The 23,897-nt window shown below is 48.4% G+C and overlaps 1 protein-coding gene across 7 annotated transcripts in view; it reads left to right on the forward strand.

Moving 5' to 3' along the window:
• Nucleotides 1-23,897, forward strand: part of THSD4 (thrombospondin type 1 domain containing 4) — a 301,669-nt gene that overhangs the window by 146,374 nt on the left and 131,398 nt on the right. For 4 of the 7 annotated variants that reach the window (XM_077318332.1, XM_077318334.1, XM_077318333.1 and 1 more), the window contains one exon: nucleotides 892-3,810. In XM_077318332.1, coding sequence (XP_077174447.1) covers nucleotides 892-1,034 — 143 coding nt within the window. In that variant the 3' untranslated portion in view covers nucleotides 1,035-3,810. Of the gene's footprint in view, nucleotides 1-891; nucleotides 3,811-6,536; nucleotides 6,661-7,200; nucleotides 7,328-23,897 lie in introns of those variants that run through there. The other 3 variants (XR_013227502.1, XR_013227501.1, XR_013227503.1) reach the window with 3 other exon arrangements.

Genomic DNA, 23,897 nt, shown 5'->3' on the forward strand with positions numbered 1-23,897 from the left:
TTCTGCCTTCAGCGGCAGGTAAAACACGACCCGGATCTTAGTTGAAGGGCAGCGATGGCTGGATCTGCTCTGATTCCGCCTAACCTCCTGTCATTCCCTCCCAAGTTGTGGCACATCTTCATTAAGAGAGGCTCTGTGCTTTCCTGCAGCAGACCCGGAAGCTGGGAAGTCTCAGGACAAAAGCAGAGCGAGAGTTTCTAATGTGAGGGTCCCCATCATGTTGCCTACATGTCGCCCAGCAAAACTTTGCCTGGGACCTTCCATGTTTTTAGAAAATGGATGGGGCCAGTAAAGCTTTCGGGCTTCCGACTGGCCACTGGAGATCAAATTGGCAGCAGCTTCCCGCACGGCACAAGAATCTTCACCGTGTGAATCAAGGTACACCGTGTATATGCAAAAGACTATCTTTAACTAAATAAGTTCACTTTAACAGGCATTTTTTTTTAAGTGCAGCTTCTGTCTGGAATGCCAAAGGGGTGCTATTAGGCATGGACCTCACGTCCTGATCGTTTTGGGTCGGCTCCGCCCCCCACAGCAGTCATTTTGTGGTTGGCTCCGCCTCCTGGGGCAGCCATTTTGCCATCGTGCCCACTGACCTATCCCAGAACTCCAAAGAGTCCCCACAGAAGGTTGGGGTCTTTTGTTCGAATGCCTTGGCTTCCGAGACGCTGCCCAAATTTGCCACGTTAGACCTCGCCATCGTGACGAACGCGCAAACAGCATCATGCGCTACTGCAAGGGTTATTTATTTATTTATTTATTTATTTATTAGATTTATATACCACCTTCCCCGAAGGCTCAGGGCGGTTTACATTAAACTAATCAACAATACATGAAACAAAACATGCTACATAAAGGCCTGTTCCTTTTGCCTCCTGTGTTTCTTCCCAGACGAAAACTGCAAAGACAAATATTACAACTGCAACGTGGTAGTGCAAGCCCGGCTTTGCGTCTACACTTACTACAAGACGGCCTGCTGTGCCTCGTGCCTGAGGGTCGCCAACAGGCAGTCAGGGTTCCTGGGACGCAGATAACACCGGCTCGGTCGCCCACCTCCGACTTCTGCCCGCTCATCATGGCTGCTTGGACTGCGACGGAGACGACCTCTTCCCAAAGGGGCTTCCTGAACTGGGTGAATGCCTCTTGGGGGGTGCGGTCAACTCGCACTCACACTGCAACGTCCCAGCCCCCGAGTCCACACTCGCTGCCTTTTGGAAACGTACACTGTAAAACCGTGCTCTGTTTTGTTTTGCTTTGTTCTGTTTTTACGCAGCCTTAAGCTCCACCCACTGAGAATGTGCCTTGTACAATAAAGTACACAACGGTAGCAATAACCCATTCCAAACAGCAAGACAATCCCCGTTGGGACTGGCTAAGCAGCACGAGAGCCGGGATCTAGCTTGGAGGAGTCACGGACCTTGCCTTACAACCGTCCCACTCGGAATATGCCCGTTCTCATCGGATCATGGAAGCTAAGCAGAGTCAGGCTTGGTTAGTACTTAGATTAGATACTTCCTGGGAATACCAGGAGTTGTAGGCTTGGCAGGGGCCTTGGCTCAGTGGTAGAACCTCTGCTTGGCATGCAGAAGGTCCCAGGTTCAATCCCTGTTGTCTGCAATTTAAAAGGACCAGGCAGTGGGTGATGGGAAGGACCTCGGCCTGAGACACTGGCTCAGTGGAAGACCCTCTGCTTGGCATGCAGAAGGTCCCAGGTTCAATCCCCGGCATCTCTACTTTAAAAGGACCAGGTGATGTAAATTATCTCAGCCTTGGAGAGCTTCTGCCAATCTGAGGGGGCAATACTGATCCTGATGCCTCAAGACTGATTCAATCTAGGGCAGCTTCAAGGTCGTTTTTTCCTTGCCCTTCTGCTCTTAGCCTTCCAAGGGCTGCTTGTCCAGATTGGTGCTAGAGGCAGTCCCCAGTTACTGCCCGATTTTTATATTTTTTATATTTTCAAAGGGGGGGGGGTGGGTGTTCATTATTCGTTGGGAGTAGAAAGACACCATCGGATCCAATTCGATATCATTGTTACCAGGGTCCTGCTCCAAATCCACCACTTGCCCCTAAGTTCCTACAGGAAACCCTTGTTTCTCCAGAACCCCAGCTGTGAACGAGCAAGCATTTTAAGCCTTCTTTGACGCATCAAAGTTAACCTGTTAACGACCGAGCAAATTCATTCATACCCCTTTGGGGCAAAACCAGCAGGGCCAGAACTCCAGAAGCCCTCCCACCTTTGCCCCCCAAGCATCAAGAAAACCGAGGCTCACTGCCCCAGACCTGGTGTCCCCTCTATACCTTGCAGCTCGTAGCCACGGCCGGGCTTCTGCTCTAGATTTTCTCCAATCCGCTCTTGAAGCCGTCTGTGCTCATAACCACAACATCTTCTTGTGGCAGTGAATTTCAAGGGTTTAAAGGGACTCTTAATATGACCCCACCCACCCCCGGCTAAGCCCCATTTTGGGCCTGAATCAGAACAGCATGTGAATCCCCGTCCCGTCCCTGGCGATGCTACACCTTCCTCCCCAATATCTTACCTTTGCTAAGGTGGTGGAGGGAGGAGGTCACCGCCAGGGAGCGCTCATTAAACGCAGGGCTCAGGACGACCCCACCTTCCCAAAGCATTACTATGATCTCTTTTGTTTTTGGACAGGGAGGATAGCAATTCTAGTTTTGTCTGTGTTCCGTGTTGAATTAGAAGGCAGGACAAGGACGACAAAGATTCTCATACCACTTGGTAAGAAATGGCTGGGGAAGGGAGCCGGCAGACGCTAGAAGATTCTCGCTTGTGTTTGAACTGTTCCCGTCCCCTTAACGAATATCATGCCTTGTTGCATGGGTTGGAGGGGAACAGGCGAGGCTGGGGGTGGGAGTTATGGTTCAGTTTTCCTGAGCTTCCACGTTGACATCCTGAAATTCTGAGGACTGGGCGAGCACTTGACAAGGGTTGCCATCCTCCAGGACTGGAGAGCTCCTGGAATTAAACCTGATCTCCGCGAAGATCGATTCAGGTGGGCGGGCGTCTCAGCTTGGGAAAGGTAGACTCACCACACCCCCACCCTGAGACCCCAGACCTCCCCAAACGTCGCCTTTCCCTGTCTCCTTGCCCCAAACCTCCAGGAATTCCCCAAGCCGGAGTTGGCAACTGACGCAGAACCACCCTTTACGTATGCCCCAAATCAATGCAGCCCACCCCCTTGTGAGGAAGGATATACTTTGTTGTAACTTATTGTTTTTTTTTTATATTTGTAAATACAAGATGTTTATAGGAAAGTATGTATGCTAAGCTATGTTTATACGGAACAAGCCACTGCATCAAAATAGTTCTATTGTTTTAGAATGAGATTTTGTTTTCCAAAAAAGGGACTTTAAAAACAAATGTATTTATTTATATATATATATATATATATATCTAATATTCCACCTGCAATTCTGTCCAGTTCTTTTTTTGGCAATATTAACCAGCTTTCGCTGTGGAGATCTAGACTACGTTGGCTTATCTAGATTGTCTTGCTGTAAATCCATAGTTAATGGTCTTGTTATATCATGGTTAATAACAGCCCCCACTTCTGCAAAAATGAATTGGTAAGTGGGGGGGCGGGGAAAAAGAAATAAGTTAAAGGACTTCTTGACCAGTTCAGGAAAATATATGCCCAGCGGTACCCTGAACCAGATCTGTACAGCACCCTTTTCCGTAATGTATACATATTCTCTGGAGGGAGGGGAGAAAAAAAAAGAGAAGTTGGTTATTTTTGTTTATGACTAATTTATTTTTTATTATTGGGGGGGAAATAAAAGACATTAAAGTAACATAGCCTTCTGAGAGTTACTCTTTTCGGAATTGGGGGGGGGAGGGTTGGGACTTCCTTCCACCCAGAATGGGTGGAGAAGGACCGAATCTCAATCTGTGGTTGGTTTGTGAAAAAATTGGGTTGCTTAGAAAAATACCGGTCGTATTGCTCTTAATCTGGCCACGGTTCGGTGTCTCTGGAGACTGACAAGGAGAGCTGCTTTTCTATATACCCTGATTTTTACTACCCAAAAGAGTCCCAGAGCAACTTACAATCCCCTTTCCCGTGCTCTCCCTACAATAGATACCCTGCAAGGTAGGTGGGGCTGAGAGAGCTCTGAGAGAACTGATCTGCAAGAATACCCATGGGAGAACTGTGACTGGCGCAAGTTCACCCAGCTAGCTGCATGTGGAGGAGGAGTGGGGAATCAAACTTAGAGCAGTGGTTAAGAGCAGTGGCTTCTAACCTGGAGAACTGGGTGACCTTGGGCAATTCACAATTCTCTCAGAGCTCTCTCAGCCTCACCTACCGCACAGGGGGGGTCTATTGTGGTGGGAGGAAGGGAAAGGTGTCTGCAAGCTGCTTTGATAGTGAAAAGTGAAGTACATCTCTTTTAGAGATGAGATTTCCTAAAAGGCATCAAGTCCTAGCAACCAGAAGCTAGAGATGAACTGATGGGAAAACCTCAGAGGGTGGCTGTGGTCATCCAAGCTGCAGGCATGGACATTCGGATGTTCAAAATAATCCCAGCTCTAGACCAGGCTTGCCCATTCTCAGCCCCAAAAAAGCAGGAAGGGAAAAAAGCCAGCAAATGGCCTCCATAGTGACACTCTAGGAATTTCTCCCATGTCTCTGTGCTCTTCCTTTGAAGGGGGCCTGAGATGATTTTGAAGCCCCCTGAGGAAAAGGGGAAAACAGTTAAACCTTCCTGAATGGAGGAGAAAAGGGCAAATAGCTAAAAACAATGTCCTGAACTGAAGTGGAAAGGAAAAATAGTTAAAAATTCCTGTACTGAGGAGGGAAGGAGAAATAGCAAAAAATTCATGTACCGAGGAGGGATGGGGAAAAAGAGTTAAACCTTCCTGAATTGAGAAGGAAATGAAAAATAGTTTAAAACTGAGGAGAGAAGGAAAAAATAGTTTAAAATTTCTGGAGGAAAGGAAACATAGTTTAAAATTCCTGAACTGAGGTGGAAAGGAAAAATAGTTTGAAATTCCTGTACTGAGAAGGAAAGGGGGGAAATGGGTAAACCTTCCCGAATTGAGGAGGGAAGGAAAAATAGTTTAAAATTCCTGAACTGAAGTAGAAAGGAAAAATAGTTAAAATTCCTGTACTGAGGAAAGGGGAAATATAGTTAAACCTTCCTGAATTGAGGAGGAAAGGAAAAATAGTTTTAAATTCCTGTACTGAGGAAAGTGGAAAAATAGGTAAACCTTCCTAAATTGAGGAAGGAAGGAAAAATAGTTTTAAATTCCTGAACTGAGAAGGAAAGGGGGAAAATAGTGAAACCCCCTGGACTGAGGGGGATGGAGGAGCCAGGTTCAAGGGAGAACAGGCTGGTTGTTGTTTTTTTCTTTTCCTGAGGTAAAAGTTACCACTGTCACTCTGCCTGTTCATGTTACCACTTTTTTTTTTCTGGATGCTCTTTTGTTGGTAGTTGAATAAATAACCCGTTGTTGGGTTTGTTTGTTTTTTTGGCCTAGTGATTGTTACTGTGTTGTGACTAAATCCCAAAAGGATACATTCCAGTAGTCAGTTACAGGCCTGGCTGGGCTACCAGGCCAAAGGAAAAAAGAAATCAAAATAAATAAATACAACCACTTCTGTTTTCCCCAGGAGTGGGTCAGACCCCTCCCTGGTTAAAAACCAGTCTTACTGGTGCCAGCAACTGGGGAGCAACAGGACAGAAGGGGTGTGGACTGAGGGGGGCAACCGGGGGACCGAATTATTTAGCATTATTTATTTATTTATGCGTTAAATGTTTATGCCGCAGCTCCTAGGTCGGGCGGCTCACACCAGCAATAAAATGCAATAAAACAAATTTCACGACCCCCCCACCTACAAGCCTTTAAAAGCTTTGGAGAGCTTGCTAGATGCCGCTTTTCCACCTGGCATTTTGGTCGAGGCCCAGGAACACCTGTGCCGAATAACTCATATCCTTTTAACTTCCCCAGCTTTTGGGGTGATGACAGGATTTTAAATGCAATTTCAATTTTTAACGGTATGCGTTTTTAACCAGTTGTGGTGAGCCGCCCCGAGACCACTTGGAGAGGGGCATTCTATAGATCAAAATATAAATTTTGATATAAAATATCAATTAAAAAAAAACAATGTGGGAACGGTGGCATAGGAGCTACCTTCCAGGGTTGTTGTAAGGTAGGTGAATTCACTGAGCAGTATATCCCGAGTGTCCCAGAAAGAGGGTGGGGTAAAGATGTATCAAAGGGAAAAGCAGTAAGGAGAGACTTGAAAGCAGAAATATCAGCCAGTTTCAAATAAATGAAATTGAGTAGGGAGAGTCTGGGGGCACTTCTCACATAGTGTGGTGGGTGCAGCTACAAGATGGCAGCCACAGAAGAACTGCTGGAGCAGGTGAGGTGATGCATAAAATTGGCGCCAGAGGTACACAATAGAGCTTTGGTTCGTGGCGGCAGCTGCTGCTAAAAAAAACTTTTGAAAAACCTGCACAACGGGTGCCGTTTTGGGGACCCTCTGAATGCTCTAACACCTCGAACGGTTCCGCAGGGCCTGCAGAAGGGAGCTCCTCCACCAGGCATTTGATTGAGGTTGACCAGTACCAATCAGCCCCCCCCCCTCAGCCTCCTTCCTACAACCATCCCTGCAGACTTGCCCACCCACTGGGCCATCGGTAAGCGCTGATTTATTGTTCCCTTCAATGTTCTATTGTTCACAATGTTATCGTCATTGTGGTATTATTATAAACTGAGTTATTTGCATTGTTCCTGTTTGATGTAAACCGCCCTGAGCCTTTGGGGAGGGTGGTATATAAATTGAATGAATGAATGAATGAATGAATGAATGAATGAATGAATGAATGAATGAATGAATGAATGAATGTTCACCAGGGAAGCCACGTAACCCAGCCATGGGTCTGATCCAGCCAGGTCATTCCTGTTACTTTATTGAAACCTGCTTATCGAATTGCTTTACCGCTGGCTCCGGAACATTGCCTTTGTGTAGACCTAGCCCTTACTTTTTAGATGGCAGTGAGCGATTCCAAGATTTGCATCAAAGAACAAAACATGAAGCAATCCTTGGCCTGTGAAGACAAAACCCTGCTTTCCAGTCGACTGGCTGCGATGCTCAGCCTTTAGAAAACATTCGGAAGAAACCTTGGTAGCAGTTTTCTTTATGAGCTTAATGCAAAAAATGATATTTCCCCCTGCAGATACCGTCAATCGTCGGGAGCTCCACAAAACCTTTTATGGCTGGGATAGATCATCGCCTGCACATTCATCGTACAGGATTTGGGAGCATTTCTATTGGACCAGAAGATGGCCACAGCTGCTGTCAAGGTAATAAAATCTCTTACTGAGTCTTGCATTTTCCTCCCAAACTATTTTTTTTCCTGGCAATATCGCTGGAATCAAACACAAGTTATGACAACAGAACGTGTCTTTGCGGAAATAAATCTGAGCGGGGTCAGGAGTCCTTTTCCCATTTGAAGTTTTGCATCACGATCTTTGCAACGGAATCAATTGGTCATTGGTGTTAAGCTATTTCCTCCCCCGTTAAGTGCGGTTCACAAACACTAAATAACACACTTAGCTTCCAATTTATGGTGACCCCAGCAAGGGGCTTCCTAGGCAAGGGAGAAGCAGAGGTGGTTGGCCATGGCCTTCCTCTGCAGAGCCTTCCTTGGTGGTCTGCCTTCCAAATACCAACCCAAGTTAGCTTTCAAATTATGCTGACTCCAGCAAGGGGATCCCAAGGCAAGGGGAAGTGGTTAGTCCTTGAGCCAGACCCCTGGGTGGGTTTTGTGCTTGATCTGCAGGGCTCTTCTCATGTATGTGCCACCCCCCTGCCCCCCAGATTTGGCTCTGAGGCCTTATTGATTAAAATGTCCCCTCTTGCAGATGTTAAAGGTGCTGTCAAAATGTAATGAGCCAGAGCGGATCAGTTCTCCCTTCCCCTGCTTTGGAGGCGTTTGTCTCCTGCCACACAGGTGGCAGTGGCATTACGAGAGGCCGTCTTTCCCTCAGCAATAAAGGTGCTAAGCCGAACGCCGCAGGGATCGGGAGACGTTGATTCATAGTCCCGCCCGACAGGCAAATTGAGTCTGAGACCGGCAGATGTGAAAAATGGAAAGAGTCAATGTGGGATCTGACTGGCAATCTGTCAGTGTCTCGTAAAAACACACCCGGGAGTGAATTCGCCATCCCTTTCGAGGCTGCCGTGTTATTTACTCACAAGGCCTCTTTGGAGAAATGTCTGCGTCAAAGCAGAGGTCGCCACAGTTCAGAGATGTGATGCATGGAGAGAGAAATGCAATGCTCTGTAATGGAAGCGCTTTTTGGGATTTAGAGTTGGTTTTTTTTAGAAAGAGGAGCTGGGTTTTCGATTGCCCCGTTTTTCACTACCCGAAGGAGTCCTAGCGTGGCTTCCTCCCTGCCACAGACACCCTGTGAGGTTTTTGGGGCTGGGAGAGCTCTAGGAGAACTGCTCTGCCAGAACAGCTCTAAAAGAACTGCGACAAACCTGAGGTCTCTTAGAGTTCTCTCAGCCCCACCTGCCTCACAGGGTGTCTGTCATGAGGAGAGGAGGAGTAGGTGAGTCACTTTACTTCGGGTAGTTAAAAGCGGGGTACAAAATAAACAGCTCTTTTTCTTCTGTGACATCATTCTAACATTGGCCCACCCAGTGCTGTTCTGGTCTGTTCCAGGGTTTCCCTCCCCCTTCCTTTCTCCTTTGTTTCCGTAAATTACCATGCAAACGCTCTGGAATTGTCAGATGTCCGGTCAGGTCGATGAACCGGTCAGCTCATCAGTTCTAGGAAGCGGGCCTGTCCTTCCTGGGGATTTGTGCTCCCAAGAAAATTAAGGCAAGAGCTGTAGTTGGGCTACCGGGCTCACAGCTGAGGAGTAATGGCAGTCTATTAAAGTTTGTGATCTAATGCCGCCTTCCAAACACCTCGCTTCCCACCACTGCAGCACAAGGCTGATTCCTTATTTCCTTCAAGGCCAACAAAATTCAATTCTAGGATTCTGTGGGGCTGAAAAGTGCCCCGGTCTCAAACATTGCTCTGCTGCTTCAGACCACCACGTCAACCCACCTGAATCTTCTGTGATTCCTGTCCAGGACATCCAAACTGTACGTATAGATTCTATATTTTGTGTTGTGCTGCGTGATGTTTATACTTGATGTTATTCCGATGCTGGTCTCAATGACTGTAAGTAAACTAGCGGGAACTTGAACTCTGGACAAAATTCAGTGCCAATTGTGAGCTTGTCAACTATGTCAGCCGGGAGTCTTCAACATATTGCCCGCAGGCACCCCGGCATCCCCTAACACCATTCCTGGCACCGCTGAGTGTTTTGAGAAAGGGGGTGGGCCCATATAGGGCTTTTGCCCAGCAAGGCTTCTGATTGGCCATTGGAGATTTGATTGGCAGCGCCAATGGGACCTTGTATTGTGTCCCACAGGGACTCTCGTGTAAAGAAACACCAACTTTTAAAAGCTGTCATTGAAGCAGAATGAACTGCCCTGAACGGTGTCTAGATGATTGATTAAAATATTGACAATTTGACGATGCTGTGAACGAAAGAAAGCATCCACCAACGGGGAAATGCATCTTTTGCCCTTTCTGCTCTTTCTTCACTTCCCCCTCTTCCCGCCCCCTAGCAAGTCCACAGAGAACAGTCACCGTGGCCAGTTCCGGCAATTTAACTCACGGACGAGAAAGATCCTTTCTTTTTGCATTTTCTCACAGTCCTGCCCTTTGATTAACCGACATAATTTCCCCCTTCTTCTGCCATGGGGTGTCACTGTTGCATGCAGACTAAAAACCCAGGTCTGTTCATCCCCCAGACTGCCACAAACTGCTTTACTAAAAAGATGACAAAATAATTATGACGATGAGCAGATGAACTCCTTAGAGGTTCTCCCCCCCGCCCCTGTCTACTGAAGACAAGTACCAGCCATGACTGTGAAAAATGGTCTCATTCTTTCCCGAAACCGGCATCAAATCAGAGCAGAACAACAGGAAAACACAGCAGACGGCAGTCCCTGAACTCACGTTTTCTGAAAAGGGGATGTTTCTGACTTTCAATTTATGTATTTGATTTTAGTGCCATCTTTCCTCCATTAAGAGTTCAGGACTGCACAGTTTCCACTTTTCAATGGGAGGTAGGCTCGGTTGGGAAAAGGGAGCTTCAGGGCTGACTCAGGATTTGAACCCGCTCCTTGCCTAACATTCCGTCTGCTACCATGAGGGAGGCCACATAAGAACAGCCCTGCTGGATGAGTTCAGTGCTCCACCTAATCCAGCCTCCTGTCTCACCCAGAGGCCAGCCAGTTCCTCTGGAGGGCCAACAAAAGGTCACGGAGGCCGAGGCCTTCCTAAGAACATCAAAAGTGTGAGAACCGAGCAGCACAGGAATGAGCATGGTGAATCCTCTGTGGGAGATACAGCTTAACGATCCCCCCCTTTTCATGACTTATTCAAAAAGCAAATAACCCTGGAGATCAGCTGCATAACAGCTTGTTGGGCAGACAGGGAGCCGGGGAGGCGGACGGATGGGGAGGAGGGCTGGGACCAGCACTCTCTTTGTAACCCGGCACATCCAGAACATTGTCTGTGAAGAAATTAACAAGGGAGCTTGCAGGGAACAGATGAAAGGAATGTTGGGTTGTTTTCCGCCAGGGTCTAGTTCTGAGATTTTATGCCGGCAAAGGCTAAAATCCCAGGACGATTTTATTGATGCACGGTGTACTGTTCGCAGTGTTGGACTAGCAACTGGGAGACCCGGGTTCGAATTCCCCGCTCTACCACGGAATCATTCTGGGTTAGAGTCATGTTGTTCTCCTCTCCTTTGTTTGATCCTTACAACATCCCTGTTAGGTATGTGCTGTAGAAGGGCTATAGCGCTATGCAGGTGCTATAGGGCTGGAAAAGTGCTATATAGTGCTATAGATGTGCCACTCAGCTCAGCTGCAGAGATTTAAATTTGGGAGTTGGGGGGGATGGGAAAAGGGCAACATGTGGGGAAAATGGGGGGGGAGATTAGGGATGCCAGCCTCCAGGTGGGACCTGGGGATCCTCTGGATTTACAGCTCATCTTCAGACTACAGACATCAGTTCCCCTGGAGGAAACAGATGCTTTATTTGGAGAGGACAAACTCTGTCTACCTGGATCTTTCAATCCAATCCCCTGTCCCCCACTGCTGGTCAAGGGGGAACTTGGCCACTCTGGAGGTGGGGGGGAGATATATCTTTGGATGGTGTCTTCAGAACTGATGAATGACAAACACACTAACTTCTGCAAAAGACAGATATCCTGGAGACGCCACTCTCAATCTTTCCGCCTCCTCAGGCAGCAAAAAAATTAGATTTCTGCAGAGCAAATCTAATGCTGGTTTTACGTTGAGAGCTCTGGGCACTGATGCCTGTTCTGTCGAACCCAGTAGAGTCGGCTTTCTAAGATTCTAATGCCTGTCTGCGTGTCGCCCATCCCATGTACGCAGAAGGCTCCTTCAGCCGGGAGGAACAGAGAAACGTCTCGACCCATGGGCTCTAATAGGCGCCTTTTGCTTACCAAACGTAATTAGCCGAGTCTCTGCGTCTTCTCTTGCATTGGGCACATTCGGAGAAAGCATCAGGCAGATCAACTGTTTTGTTTTGGTTTTTTAATTCAAGGAAATGCGTCCCGCGTAAAATTATTCGAGGCCCAAGGCTGCCTGGCAGATGGGAAGTCCCAGGTTTGATCTCTGGCATCCCAAATGGGAAGGATTGGGAGAGAAGGTGGGTTGAGGCAGGGTGGTAGACCAGATGGACCCTCATTGGTCTGACCTAGCAGGGCCCTTCTGATGTTCTTACAAGTAGCCAGTACTGATTTTTATGGACCGGTGGCCAGATTCAGTGTACGGCAACTGCATGTGCGTTCATGTGTGTGTGGGGGGTTAATGTCACCTGCCCTGCAGTGGTTTTGTGTTGTGGGAAAACAAGAAAATAAAATGGAGTCTGGTCTCCAATACAGTGGTCTCCCATATGCTCCGTGCTAGGCTGAACCCCCAAAGTGGGATTTTCCTGATTACCGGACTTGGCAAGGTGCAAATATCTTGTTTGCGAGTCGGGAACCGTCCATGGTACTGAAGTTATTATCTGCAGATAGCTTCAGAGTGCAGCCATGTTGGTTTGCCGAATCAGACCCTTGGTCTATTGAGGTCAGTCTTGTCTACTCAGACTGGCAGTGGCTCCCCTCGGTCTCAGGCTGTCTTCCCCATCCCCTCCTGCCTGGTCCTCTTAACTGGAGGTGCCGGGGGTTGAACTTCTGCCTGCCAATTTCACTGATCCACAGCCCCTTCACAGTAGAAGAGGTCAAAGCGAGTCCAGTAGCCCCGTAGAGATCAACTCATTTCTCACGTTGAAGACACCCATCCTTGTTTTCATCAGATACCTGACAAAGACCGGTTTGACTCTCGAAATCTCATAACCCCCAAGAATCTTGCCTCCATTGAAAGTATCACTGGATTCAAATGTCGCTCTTGCCTCAACTTCCTTTTGCAGTCATTTCCTGGTCCCTTAACAGAGAAGGATTCAACTTGTTTTTTTTTTTAAGCTGCCTTCAATCGTCTTTCCTTCCTCTGTGGCTCATTATTAAGGGCATTTTGCTGGCGCCTCTGAACTGAAACCAGCATGCCCTTGTAGCATTTCTGAACTGGCTGCACTCTGTTCTGAGAACTTCAATGCTTTCTTCTTTCCTCTTTCAAAGTCAGGAAGGCGATCAGCGTTCGGTTTGGCTATCGACCTCACCCGCCTCTTCCTTCTCCCTCCAAAACGAATACATTTTTTAACCTGATATCTACTAAATAGCCCTGGTGTTGGCTGAGCAAGGGAGGGGAGAAAACCAAGCTAAAAACACTAGTAAATCACATTTTAACCGCGGCAAGGGAACAAGAGATCAATACGGCAATTTTTTGGCCATTAGGACGGAGAGTATAGAAATAGCAAGGAGCGGGGTTTTTTTTCCTACCCCCCTCGAGAAAATCCAGAGCTTTCCCTCGAAGGGCTGTCATTTGTTCGGATGGGAAAGTGTCTTGCAAGCAGCTTTCGATTTTGGAAAACAGCATTTTTCTCCCAGCTGGAGGACTGATGACCACAGTGTTGGCAAAGCATCTCTTTTCCATGATGGACAGCTGTGGACAGAGAAGCATCCGGGTTCCAACTGCTGATCAAGAAATGTTTGGCCTACTGTAAATCACAGAACACTCCTGCTTAAATCTTCAGCTAGCTCAAGGATTTTGTTTGACGTTATAAGCACACACAGTCATGGAAGCACAGGATCAGACAGCTGGGAATTCACCATAGAGGTCATCTAGCCCAACCCCCTGCTCAATGTAGTATCAGCCTAGAACATCCCTGAGAAGCATTCATCCAGCCACTGCTTGAAGCCTGCCGGTGAGGGAGTGTGCCCCACTCCTCTACGTGCAGCCAGCTTTGGGCTAGTCACAGTTATCTTAGAGCTGTCCTTGCAAAGCTGTTCTCTCAGAGCTCTCTCAGCCCCACCTACCTCACAGGGTGTGTTTGTGGGACTATGATGATGTTCAGAGATGGTTGGCCAGTGCCTGGTTCTACATCCCAGTCTTGGTATTTCTCAGTAGAGGCCTGCAGTCAGAGCAAAGGAATGGACCGATGGTTAAGACTCGACAGAAGGCAGGTCTGCATATTTCAAGGAAAGAGTTCCCCGGAAGGATTTTTCCAAACAAATCTTCTTTAACATACTGCGTAAATTCCTTTTGGGAGTATCGCGTTCTCCTGCCTCCCCTCTTTGCTTTTAACCACGTTTATCTTTTTAGTTTACGGCGTTCCCCGAGCTATTAAATTGGCTTTTCGGAGGCAGCACTGAGCAAGAGGATACACGAACGGGAGATCATTTTTTAAACAGAAGGAAGAGGAGCTGTTGTGATTGCAGAGAAGGCCATTCCCATTGAAAAGATAGCTTGTCCCCCCTCCCTGCATGAGCCGCAATTTATTCATCGAAGGCCCGGAAGGGTACAGGGAGCAGTTGTGATCATAAGGTGGAAAGTACAGTATTGGAACGAGGATGAAGCGTTTCTCTTATTGTTGCTTCAATTAGTTTTTAATTAGCTGGTGGCGCGAGGCAGACGACGTCGCTAATGAAAACGCGTTATCTTCCATTTGTCTGTAACAAGTGTCCCGAAATTCTTTAACTATCGCACGCTCGGTGTAATTACTTCCAGGAATATGAGGTTTGTTTGGAAGTGACGGAGTTGGGGGGGGGGAGGCTGCCGTGAAAGCCACCGCCGTTGCCAATTAGTCTGCGTTAATGAACTTGTTAGCGAAGCCGCTCGGTTAGATTCGTTCCGGCCTTAATGGACGATTAGGTGAGATGCAAATATCGGGAAGCCGTGGTCTTTGGGGTGCTGGTTCTCTAAAGGCATCGTTGTTGATGCGGGAGGGTACCGCCCTCGTAACCGGAGAGCAATAATGCTCTTCTTGGCCTGGTATTAACTTTTAATACAACTCGCCCCTCAATAATTCATACTGACACTTTAAAAGCTTGCAGCTCTGGACAGCTGGGGAAGATTTAGTGGTGGCGATGGGTTGAGGGACGTGAATTTCCAAATGCTTATGGGACAAAATTGGCCTTCTCCAAAAAAAAAAAAAAAAAAAGGTTAACAGAGGGAGGGGGAGAGATGTTAGCTCCTCCCCCCCCCCCCAGTCAGAGCAGCTGGGTTTTTAATCCAGATAAAAAAAATTGCAGAGATCCAAATCTTTGCAGGACTGTCCGCATGCACAGACTGATTTGTGTGAACTGCCGGGTCTTTGGCATTCTCTAACCCCTCTCAGGTTATGGGGGATCTCAGAATTAATCTACTCCATCATTTTGTAAGAAATGCCCCCTGCCCCCCTTTCAATATAATTCCCCCTCTGTGCAAACTGAATATTCGTGCACACGCTCGTGTTGTGCCGAATTTTGGCATCATACACCGCACACACCCCAAGGTTGACCTAATCTTGTTGGATCTCAGATGCGAAGTAGGGTCAGGCTTGGTCAGTCCTTAGGGTGTTCGACCACCAAGGGAATCCAGGCAGGCGAAAGAAAGTGATGGCAAACTACCTCTCTTTGTGGGCCCTGACCTGGATGGCGCAGGCTAGCCTGACCTCTTCAGAGCTCAGAAGCAAAGCAGGGTCAGCCCTGGTTAAGACTTGGATGGGAGACCTCCAAAGAAGGTCAGGGATGTGACACAGAGGCAGGCAGTGGCAAACCCCTTCCACCAGGGCTAAGCCCCTGATATGAAACTGCGCTCAACACAACAACACTATCCCCTTATTCTAAAGTCTAATCCTACAGACATTGAATGCAAGAATGTATATTGGAAAGCTCGTGAGTATATTGGAAAGCTCTTGTTGGTTTGGAAAGCATTTCTGTCCCCCCCCCCCCCATCCGATCGTTAAAGGGAAGAAAAACCTGCTGTTCAGATGGATTTCGGATGGCTTCCACGTCGATATACGTCGACCGTATTTATAACATTACTCTTGGACCAGATTCAGACTCCCCTGTTTCCAAAGACAATCTAGTCTCAGGAGGACAAATGCTATAAACACTTGGACGAATTGCGGAGAAACGTGTTCTTAGGTCCGAAGAAGAGTCCAAAAACCAACATTTCTGCTTGGCTTGTGAACGGCAGTTTCTGGGGGGGAGATGTGTGGGTTTCTCCTGCATTTTCCCATGACGCTGTTGCAAAACCATCCTAACTTGCCAGTCAGGCTGTCTAGCCCGTGTGTCTTTGAGTGGGCCCCAGAGAACTTTATAGATTTCTCTAGAAGGCGCTGGAGCACTCTGTGAGCTCACCGGGGCTCTTAAAACGACAGATGCATTAACTGAAAGCCGCGATGGGACGGTCTAAGTATGTCGGGTCATTCTTCACCATCAGGAACACGCAGGAGGCTGGCGATCCCATGCGAGGCCTAATCGACTCTCAGGCGGAGAAGATTTCCCCCGTGGTGGTTTCAAACTCACAGGCGTGTGCTGCAGACCAAGAAAAGCACCCTGTTTGACAAAACCAGCTCTTCTTGGACACAAACACAAGCTCGGGTGTCAATCTACAACCTCGCCATATCTTATCACAGCATGTGTAGGAAAGCTCGGGCGGACACTCTCCAGGTGTGGTTGGAGATATCCCACGACGGCAACTGATCTCCAGGGACTGGGGAAAGTCCACCCCTAGAAAACGACTGCTTGGAAGGTGGGCTTTCAGGTGTGATACTGAGGTCCCTCCCATCCCCAAACCCCACCCTCTTCTGGCTCCACCCCCAAAACCTCCAGGTCTTTCCGAACCCAGAGCTGGCAACTCTACTTAAAGCAACAATCTCGGCCAGACCCATGACTTCTCTTCTCTCTGGAACATTGCCCCAACTGCAGGGGGATGCTGATAAGGTGACGGCTAAAACGGGGCCTGCGACATTCTGGACTCTCACATTCGGAGAACAGGAGGAGACATTCAGCCCCGTTAACAAACGGCTTCTCGGCCTCTGGTGGAATCACTTACCTACTTTGGTTCGGGTTGCGTAGACGGGTGGCTTTATTATTTCAAGCTTGGTCTGTAGCGATGCAGTGATTACCGTGCAGGAGGAGTGCATCCTTTCCAAATAAAACTTTTCGATAACTGCCGCGCGGGAGGAATTGCCTCGACGAGGATTTTTGACTAAGACAGGAGGAGATCTGTGGCAGGAATCCCAATAGAACACAAAATTCATGCCCTGTCTTGAGCTAATCGCCTCTCAGCTTTATTATGAGATTTGGCAACCTCCAGGTGGGCCCTGGAGATCTCCTAGAATTACAACTGACCTCCAGAGATCGCTTCGCCCGCAGAAAATAGCAGCTTTGGACGGTGGTCTGTAAAACCTTATAAAATGCCTGTAAAACTAGGCACTTGGTTGAGGCCTGGGCCTCCCCACTCCAGAATGTACCCCTTCCAAGCAGAACACCATAAAGACATGGGGATAATAACAAGGCCCAAGAGGGGCCACAACTGGGACACTCAGATTGATAGCTTTATGTTTTTTACTGTTTTATCAGTCCTAGGATCTCTCATATTTGTTTCCTTCGACGTGAGCTTGTCAATGTGATTTTGTGATGGGCACGTGTTGATCCAGAGACATCTGACTGTGGTCCAGGGGAGGGCTTTTGCTAGAACATGGCTATGTTATTTTCGTTACGGCCCACGTCAGGATCTGCCCAGAGATGAATTGTCAAGAGCATAAGTATCCATTACGGAACATCAGTAATATTTTGAGACATGGCGGAGATCACGGCTGGGGAAGAAGCGATCTCAAGGTGTTGTGGCCCGTGTCAGAACTTGAATGTGCTACTTGGCACTTCAGCAACCTGCTGACCAACGCTGGAATCCCCGCCTGGTCTCCTTTGGGGTCTATCGGCCTGTTCTGGGTCTGCTGGATTATGTATTTCATCGCCTCCCCCATCCTTGCTAGCCAGCTCTGGCATTAACGTCCCGTTCCAATTCCTCGCAGGGAGAACTGTGGTTTTGCTCTGGAACGGATGGGGAACATATGTTTTGACATCCACTCCTTGGGCGTGGGGAGTTTCCTTTCTTCTCCAAAACTGGTTTCGGGGAGGGGGAAGAAAAGGAGAAACTGGGTAGAATAATCAGCGGCGTCATTATGAAGTATTGTTTGGAAACAAATACGGAATGGAAAACGGGCCAACAGATGGTTTGGAGACGGGTTTCCCCCCTCCTCCCTCCAAAGACAACAATGACATCCTTAAAGGAAGGTTTGATTTGGGTAGATAAGAAGCATGACGCATTTCTTTCTTTCGTCTTTCTTTCTGCCACATTTTCTCACAAAGCCTCTTGACAATTGATGTGATGACATGAGAATCATACGCCCCGGGAACTGAGACAAGGAGATTTCTGCCGCTTCTGTTTCGGAAATCTGACAGCCAAGTGTCGTTGCCAGTATTGGCTGCAAACCGCTGGAAGCTGAAAACCTGGCACTGGGGGGGAGAGTCAGGAGAGAATGTTCTTGGATGGGGAATGGGTGGGGTTTGGAGCAGTAAATTTCGGAATAACTATGTGGCAGGCCCAGTCGGCGGTTTCACTCAATCACACCCAATTCCCCTCCTTTCCCTTTAAACAAGGCTACACCAGTCCCAAGACCCCCAGCACTGAGGTCTTTGTGGGAACAGAAGAACAGAAGAGAAGCCATGTTGGGTCAGGGCAATGGCCCATCCAGTCCAATGCTTGGTGTCACACAGTGGCCAAAGCCCAGGGACCTATAGGGAGGTCTACCACCAGGGCCAGAGCTCCAGAAGCCCTCCTATTCTGGCCCCCCCAAGCACCAAGAAGACAAAGCATCCCTGCCTCAAACTGTGTTGACGGTTTAGACAGTTTTCTATTACCTTCTTCTACGTGGCCATGAGCGCGGCACTGAGTTTTAACCAAACTGTGATGATAAATTAACAGTGACAGATATGTTCGAAATGAGAAATGTTTCATCCTTGGGCCAGGGAATTAAAGGACACGTTTTTACTTTTTTTCTGCTTTTTGCGGCTATGGATCACGATAGAAGTTGTGGAAGTTACAGCTGGGATGGCTGAAGTGAACAAAGAAGGTTTTCCTTTCATCTTCACCGAGGGCAGAATAAAGCAGGAGTCTAGGAGAACCTTTAAAAAGCTCACAGAATTCACACCGGCCTAAGGTCTCAGAAGTCTGAGTGCATTCTTTGGAGGCACAAGGTGAGCATACTGAATTCAGCAACCAGTCCGTCAAGGTCACTCTTGTCCACTCAGACTGGCATCTGCTCTCCAGGATCTCAGGCAAAAATATTTCCCATCCCCTCCTGTCTGGTTCTTTTAATGCCGGGGATTGAACCTGGGACCTTCTGCAGGCCAAGCAGAGGCTCTGCCCCTGAGCCAGGGTCCCAGATCAAGGCCTTCCCCATCCCCTCCTGCCTGGTCCTTTAACTGGAGATGCCGGGGATTGAACCTGGGACCTTCTGCCTGCCAAGCAGAGGCTCTGCCCCTGAGCCAGGGTCCCCGATCAAGGCCTCTCCCATCCCCTACTGCCTGGTCCTTTAACTGGAGATGCCGGGGATTGAACCGGGGACCTCCTGCCTGCCAAGCAGAGGCTCTGCCCCTGAGCCAGGGTCCCAGATCAAGGCCTTTCCCATCCCCTCCTGCTTGGTCCTTTAACTGGAGATGCCGGGGATTGAACCTGGGACCTCCTGCCTGCCAAGCAGAGGCTCTGCCCCTGAGCCAGGGTCCCAGATCAAGGCCTTCCCCATCCCCTCCTGCCTGGTCCTTTAACTGGAGATGCCGGGGATTGAACCTGGGACCTTCTGCAGGCCAAGCAGAGGCTCTGCCCCTGAGCCAGGGTCCCAGATCAAGGCCTTCCCCATCCCCTCCTGCCTGGTCCTTTAACTGGAGATGCTGGGGATTGAACCTGGGACCTTCTGCAGGCCAAGCAGAGGCTCTGCCCCTGAGCCAGGGTCCCAGATCAAGGCCTTCCCCATCCCCTCCTGCCTGGTCCTTTAACTGGAGATGCCGGGGATTGAACCTGGGACCTTCTGCAGGCCAAGCAGAGGCTCTGCCCCTGAGCCAGGGTCCCAGATGAAGGCTTTTCCCATCCCCTCCTGCCTTGATCAACCAAGGATCGCATTTAGTGCAGTTTCACGGGTTCCATTGCCATTCAAGAGAACAGCATATTTTCTTCTTCTTCTTCACAATTTCTCTCTTTCTTTCTTCCGTGGGATATTCTGAGCCATTATCTTTCCCCTCGTTCTCAAAGTGGTCTTGAGAGAAACCCGACCACCCGCCCATCCCATTTTTAGCGATTTCCCACACTGAGGAGAGAAGTTGGACCTCACCCGTTATCAAATGTAATAAAACCCAAGCGTGAGAGTGCCAGAGGAACAAAAGAAAAAAACCAGCCAAGCTGCAGCACGAATGCGATAGAATCGGACACATGTTCCCTTGGCAAAGGGAGCTCCGTGCCTCCAAAGAGAGAGGCTGGATCAGACCAAAAAGGTTAGTCTAATCCAACATTCTGCTTCTGACAGAAACCAGATGCTTTGGAGAGAACAGCAAGCTTTTCGTGGATGCGGGGGCCTTCCCAGAGGTCGGGATCCAGAGGCATATTGCCTTAGAAGAAGAGCATGGCTGTCAACAGTGCAGTCTGCGTTGAATGGGGCGGGGAGGGCAGGTGGCAGAGCGTGAGAGAGCGCATCTCCTGCCAAGGAGGTCCTTCTTCCTCAACCACTCTAAAGTTGAAGTTCTAGTAGGACGGCCTTCCAGGCTGGGAAATTCTTGCTTGAGACAATCACTGGGATCTTAATCGTGGTTTTTAACGTTTTCACTTTTCTGGATTATTGAAAGGATGCCTCTTTACGAGTTGCTGTGAACAGCCCCGAGGGGACCGTCCATGGGGGCACAGCACAAAAATCTCAAATAAATAAATAAATAAATAATAAATAAATAAATAAATAAATGAGTGAGGAAATGAATACATCCAGAGGGGGAGCGGCTGTGTTGAGAGGTTTTCTGAAATCATCTTCTTCCAGACAGACCTGTTTTTAATTTTTTTTTCTATTTGTTTCTTATTTAGATTATGCCCTTCCCAGAAAACCGTCTCAGGGTGGTTAGCTGCATAAGAATAATTACACATAGGCTAAAACTTTAAAACAAAACGGATTAAAACGTTTCTTTTAAATCCTGTTGCCGCAAGGGCAATTCCTCAGATCGGTCGCAGGAGGGGGCCGACTCGAAGATGAAGCTGGCTCTTTTCCTCCTTGTGGTCCATAGGAGTAAAAATAAAAAGCAGAGGAGCGGAGAGTTTAGCGCAGAGAAATATTTCACGTTGACACTTTTCAAGCTTTTCTGGCTTTGCACTGAGTCGGAGTCAGGGTGAAGGTCTCCTGTCTCCCGGCATCCTCTTCTCCCGGTTTTACAGATTGCTGAGTGGAGGAAACAATGACTCGGCCAGAATTGCCAAACTTATTCGAAATAGCTTGATCTAGAAGAAGTCAAATTTATGAACAGAGTTCTCCCCCCTCCCCTCTCTTGACATTTGAATGGTTCATTGGCCTCGACTTGTCCTTCGGATACTTTTCTTCTCCTGCAGTCCCTCTCCTGTACCGGTGCTAATTTGCCGCGTGAACCCAAGCTGAGGCCTCGCATGCTAAGTGAAATGACCTGTCATTTTTGGAAAATGGATTTTGTAAACAAAAAAACTCGCAGTGGCTCAATTTATAGTGGGAGAAAGCGTTTTCAGATTGGATTACCGGCTCGGGTCATTTATCTTCCCCCCGGGGCTGAGGAACGGGGTGAGCTCTTCAATTTATATGCTCGCGGTCTGTGATTTTTCCAAGCCCGTTGGAGATGCTGGCGGTAAGTATTCAAAACTTGTAAGAGAAGGCCTCATAGCAACAGAACTTAAAGAAGAGGCCTTAAAGAGGTCATGCCAGGGGTCCATCTAGTCCAGCATCCTGTCTCACACAGGGACCAACCAGTTCTTCTAGAGAGCCAATAACAGAGCAGAGAGGCTGAGAACTTCATAAAGAGATCAGAAGAGACCTGCTGGATCAGTGGCCCATCTAGCCCAGCTTCCTGTCTCCTCTGGTTGCCAGCCAGTTCTTCTGGACAGCCAACCACAGGTCAGAGAAGCTGAGACCTTGATAAGAACATCTGGGCTTTTGTTTTAAGAGGCATAATTTCCCTGAAAGCCGGCGTGGTGGTGTGGTTAAGAGTGGCAAACAGTAATCTTCCACATGCAGCCAGCTCAATGACCTTGGGCTAACCCCAGTTCTCAGAGAGAGGTTCTCACAGGTCAGTTCTCCCAGAGCTCTCTCGACCCCACCTGCTTCCCAAGGTGTCTGTCGTGGGGAGAGGGGAATGTGTTTGTAAGCTGCCTTGGGGAAGTGAAAAGAATATTTAAAAACCCAGCTCTTCTCCATCGTCTGGTCCCTAATCTGGAGTTCCGCTTTAACAGCCCCAACTGAGCACCAGGGAAGAGAGCAAGGCATTGTGAGATTTATTGGGAAATATCGTATTCTGATTTGTGTGCCTCTTCGGCCGCCTTGACTGCTGCTATTTGCTGAGGCACGCAAATGAAGCCGATTCTTTATCGCAGCGACGCGTTATATAATTCATGTAGAAAGACACTGGAGGCTTTTTTTTACAATAAGAGAAACCGAGGAAGCAGCATTTTCAAGAACACCACTGGCCTTTTGTGTTCCCCCCCCTCCAAAAAACCCCCCCTGTTAATGGCGTCTTTATTTTCAGGCGTGTTCTCTGTCGATAAAAACACCGCCGACCGGATTTATCTCCCTGACAAATTTTAAATAGGAATTCTGTTCATAACAGATAGCTTCATCCCGGACTGCTGCGGTCCATCGTATTTAAGAATGGTTCTTTATTGGTGCTCAGCTCGGCCCCACGGAAAAACGCTGGCGTGGGCTCCTTTGTATATATCGCTCAATGGCTCTTATTGTAAAGAAAAAAAGCAGAGGGTTTCGTACCCTCCTTTTTCCTACCCGAGGGAGTCTCAAAGTGCTTTGCTATCACCTTCCTTTCCTCTCCCTACAACGGACACCCTGTGAGGAAGGTGAGGCTAAGAGAGCTCTGTAAGAACTGTGACTGGCCCAAAGTCACCCAGCAGGTCCTCCAGACCCAGACCACCTTACAGAGTAGGGCTGGTTCTTCATAACCCTAATTTCTGTGAAGCCTGTCAGCACTTCCTGTTTCACAGGCATCCGTGCCCTTGGAACCGACCCCACCCCCCAAATCTCCAGCCCAGAGCTGGTGGCGACCCTAAATAGCATCATTTTTGCAGTCTAAACAGCCGTTGCCTGTCCATGAATGTCGGCAAACGGTTTCCGCGGGCTCTGCCCCTCTGGCTTTCTTCTGGCTTCAAAACTTCTAAACTGGGCCAGCCGCAGAGAAACGTCAAGCAACGCCCTTATCAAGGGAAGGCGCCGGCACAAAAATTGTCCCCCACAGCTTATTTTCCCTGCACGGTTTCTAAAATCTGCTGAGCCGCTAACAGCCGAGTCCTGCTAGTCTAGCCAGGGGCATTTTCGTAGTCTGCACCATAACGGAGTTCAATGGAAGTCGTCGGGTTTGCAGGCAATTTCACCTCTGGACGCGAAATTCAGATGAGTTTTCTTAAGCTGCCTTCTCTTCCTCCGACTGCTGGCTGGGAACGTGTCACCATTTGCGTTAAGGAAGAAGTAAAATAGCTGTTGGGAATAGGGTGGCCAGATCCAGCTTAGGAAACCCCTAGAGATTTGAGGGTGGAGCTTAGGCAGGTCATGGACGTCAGTGGGGGACAATGCTACAGAGTCCCTCTTCCAAAGCATCTGTTTTCTCCAGGGGGACTGGTGTCTGTACACTGGAGAAGAGCTGCAGTTCTGGGGGATCCCCAGGTCCTGCCTGGAGGATGGCATCCCTGTCAGCAAGGTACAATGCCAAGAGTCCCCCCTCCAAAGCAGCCCTTTCCTCCAGGGGAACTGATCTCTGTCGTCCAGAGAGGAGCTGTTATTCAGGGGATTCCCAGATCCAACATAGAGACTGGCAACCCTACGTTAGAAATGCAGGTTGACAGGTTGAAATCAGAAGTTGACAGAGGTGGGGGAGAGAAAACGTGACCAGCAAAGCCAATTAACCCCAAATGCGATGGGATAAACGGAGGGCTTTTCTGGAAAAGGTAGAAGAACATCCAGGGGCACAAAAATGATTAAGTTATTGGGGGGTGGGGAGTAAGCACAGGCTTGACAAGATGCCCCAGAGGATGCTAAAATCTACACCTGTGGGCAGGAGAACATCCAGCCAAGTTATAGGGGGAAATTGACTGGATTAATAGAATAATGGAGCAGAAGGAGAAGGG

This window comes from Paroedura picta, chromosome 18, assembly GCF_049243985.1.
Source record: "Paroedura picta isolate Pp20150507F chromosome 18, Ppicta_v3.0, whole genome shotgun sequence".
In the NCBI taxonomy this organism is placed as follows: Eukaryota; Metazoa; Chordata; class Lepidosauria; order Squamata; family Gekkonidae; genus Paroedura; species Paroedura picta.